The sequence below is a fragment of the Vicia villosa genome, unplaced genomic scaffold (genome assembly GCF_029867415.1).
Source record: "Vicia villosa cultivar HV-30 ecotype Madison, WI unplaced genomic scaffold, Vvil1.0 ctg.005582F_1_1, whole genome shotgun sequence".
In the NCBI taxonomy this organism is placed as follows: Eukaryota; Viridiplantae; Streptophyta; class Magnoliopsida; order Fabales; family Fabaceae; genus Vicia; species Vicia villosa.
The window spans coordinates 11,641-14,659 of NW_026706649.1; the positions used below are offsets into that span (position 1 = coordinate 11,641).

Here is a 3,019-nt window from a genome sequence, read left to right on the forward strand (position 1 = left end):
GTGAGAAGAGTCGACGAAAGGAGAACTAAGCAAATGAATTTGAAAAGTTTGGAAAAATGAGGGTTTTTCTATATTTATAGGCTACCTGAGGCCCCACACGCGCCGCACGTGCCGTAATGTGCAGAGGGATGGCCATCATTAACCTTATAGCCTAGGCAATTGATTACCTATCATTTTGCATTAAATGCGACGTTCCCCCTTACCAACTTTTCTGAAACAACACGCTTCCCCACTCCCGACCTGACCCATCCTCTCCTCGGAAATGAACGACATACCTCCCTCGGTTACCTTAGGCTCAGATCCCAGAAAGACCCCCGGGTCAACTTCATATAAGTCGTCTCTCCTCTGACCGGAAGCAACGACTTAGGGGGCTCCTGTTTTGGACCGGCCCAATCCAATCAATTGGGCCATTCCCGCCTTCGCCCCAATATACTTCAGAGCGCACGTGGTGGTTTCCATCCGACCAGACTGGGCAAACTTGCCAAGTAACCGACCACGAGGACCCCTCGTGCTCTGTAAATAACCAGTCCACGCGTCTCCTAAATATCCGCCCCAGAAGGAGGAGTCCAATCCGCTCCAAAAACATCTTATAAATAGCCCTCTGCATGCAGAGGGAAAGGTAATCTTTTCTTACCCCAAAAAAGCCCTCTCACTTTGTTGTACCTTGTGGAATACATACTTACTTTGGCATCGGAGTGCCTTGCAGGTACAACACTTTTTTCCCCTCTCAACCGCTCGGAACTTCAAGCCTTCATTGTTGCCGGCCATATGATCTGCACGGTAAGATCCCTATCCATCTTAGTAACAACTTTCATTATGCTTTGCTGTGTATAATTGAAGGATGTATAACATGGTTTTTTTAATACAGAAAAAGTTTTCATGGCCACCAGAACACAAGGTTATGGTGTGACGTAACTTTCAAAGACGAGGTGCAGCAAAGATGTCTCAGCTACTACAAGATGTTCGCAAAGACTTGAAGTATAGACCGGGTTGGATGGGAGCTGATGTGTGGCAGCAATTATTGGAACATTGGAATTCGTTAAAGTTTAAAAAAGCATCTGAGACGAATAAAAGAAACCGGTCTTCTATGGGTGGCGCATCTCTTCACACTAGAGGGTCTATTCCTCATCGATTGCATTGGAAAAGAATGGTATATATTATATGTTTTTCATTATATTTCGGTACAGAAAATATACTGACTTGTTAATTTTGAAGTTCAGTATCCAATCTTGGAGTAGTCCACTCAAAGAATTATAAGTTAGAAACTTGAATCAATAAATCAAAGTTAAGTAAAAGAAAACATAGAAAATCCTCAAGATATCACATTACTAGAGAAATAAAGATATGTTACAACTTTGAAGCATACCTATAGGCTATAGTTATCCAATAAATCTGTTTATAGAACCAGGGCTAAGTATAAGTTTGTTCTTGTGAAATCTTCTCCAAATGGTCCCTAGGAAGATTGCATTGATAAGTATAATATGGAAATGCTCACATAGCTTGGTATATTTGTGTTATAGTCTTGTAGACATCTTCATACTCTTTGTCCAGTAGCTCAACTCGTGTTTCGTGACTGTGGCTTTTCAATTTGTGTTTAACATCATGATTCCTAGTTATGTAGATATTTGAAAATGGTACATTTTTTGTTTTTTTTATGCCCTATCATCATATTCAGTATGTCATATGTTGGATAAATTATACTATTTCCATGTTTGTTTCTTCTCCAAGTGGATGTTTATCTACTTTTTAAAAGGTTGAACCTGAATTATTAATTCTTTCTTAATTTGTAAGAGATAAAAAATTAGAGCATAAAATGTTTTGCATCCTTGTTATCAAAATAAAATTATTTTGTAATTTGTAAGAGATAAAATTATAGAGTTCTATTTCTTTTGTAATTTGTAAGAGATAAAAGTATTGAGTTCTATTTCTTTTGTAATTTGTAGAGAAAGGAAAAGGGTGCAGAACCATCATTGACCGAGTTCTATTTTCGCACACATCGGAAAAAGGATCAAAGTTGGGTTGGAGTTCATGCTAAATCCGCATATGTAAGTATTTCGGGAAGTGTTAATTTGATTGAATTTCAAATTTGCACACAAGTCTTTTAGAAAATATCACTTTTATTGAATTTTATTCCTTACTGTTTTTTCAATTTTCTTTTAGGATAAATTTGAACAGAAAAAGTTGGAGATTTCTTCTCAGAATCCAACTATTCCAGGAGAGGACGAAGCTGATAGTCAACCAACTAATGAAATGCCACCTGATTTGGATGTATGGGTAGAGTCAGTTGGAAAGAAGAAAGGGAATAGGGTATTTGTTCTTGGAACCGCATCTAAGACTTTGGTTTCTGTATCAAAGAAACCCTCAAGTCTTTCGAGTGACTCTCAGGAGGTTGATGTTTTGAGAAGTCAAGTCCATGATTTAAATGCATCGTTGCAAAGACAAGAACAAGAGAAGATGGTGATGAGGCAACAATTGCATCGACAAGAAGAAACGATGGCCGAAGCGAATAATAAAATTTCATTTTTAATGAATCATTTAGGATTTGTTGGGTCTTCTTCTCATCCACCACAACCCACTAATGAAAGTGATCACACAAATGAAGATGTCGTCGATGAAACAGATGAAGAAAACCTTAGTAATGAATTTTGATTTGTACTTTTTTTTCATTTTGACTTAGTTTTTGGATTGTATTATCTTTTTAACTTGTCAAACAAATGATTAGTAATAACTTGATTTTTAGAATCATTTTTAGCAATGACTATGTAAGTACTTCTTACTAATTATGTTCCATGAATTCAAGTTTAATTTAAATTGAAAATTATAATTTTATATTATAGTTATTTAAATATATATAATGGTTCAAAAGTTTATTAAAATAAAAAAATTATTTAATTTCAGAAAGAAATTTCCTGCGGATATACATTTCCTGCAAACTTACCTGCGGAATTAGCTGCGGATTTACCTGCAGATTTTTCTAATAGTGTATCCTCTAAGTTTTAGTGTTACGCAAGATCTAACA

General features: G+C 36.3%; 1 protein-coding gene across 1 annotated transcript; it reads left to right on the forward strand.

Annotated features, from left to right (window-relative positions):
- Positions 1–940: 940 nt before the first annotated feature.
- Positions 941–2,649, forward strand: LOC131642677 (uncharacterized). The gene is made up of 3 exons (XM_058912897.1): positions 941–1,150; positions 1,944–2,045; positions 2,161–2,649. Exons 1-3 carry the CDS (start codon positions 941–943, stop codon positions 2,647–2,649), a joined length of 801 nt encoding a protein of 266 aa, XP_058768880.1.
- The last annotated feature ends 370 nt before the right edge of the window (positions 2,650–3,019 follow it).

Excerpts from the sequence above, each read along its gene's own strand:
- LOC131642677 (XM_058912897.1), top strand. The coding sequence starts at position 941 with ATGTCTCAGCTACTACAAGATGTTCGCAAAGACTTGAAGTATAGACCG. Across the intron at positions 1,151-1,943 it reads GATTGCATTGGAAAAGAATG|AGAAAGGAAAAGGGTGCAGA; the intron begins GTATATATTATA and ends TGTAATTTGTAG. Across the intron at positions 2,046-2,160 it reads TTCATGCTAAATCCGCATAT|GATAAATTTGAACAGAAAAA; the intron begins GTAAGTATTTCG and ends ATTTTCTTTTAG.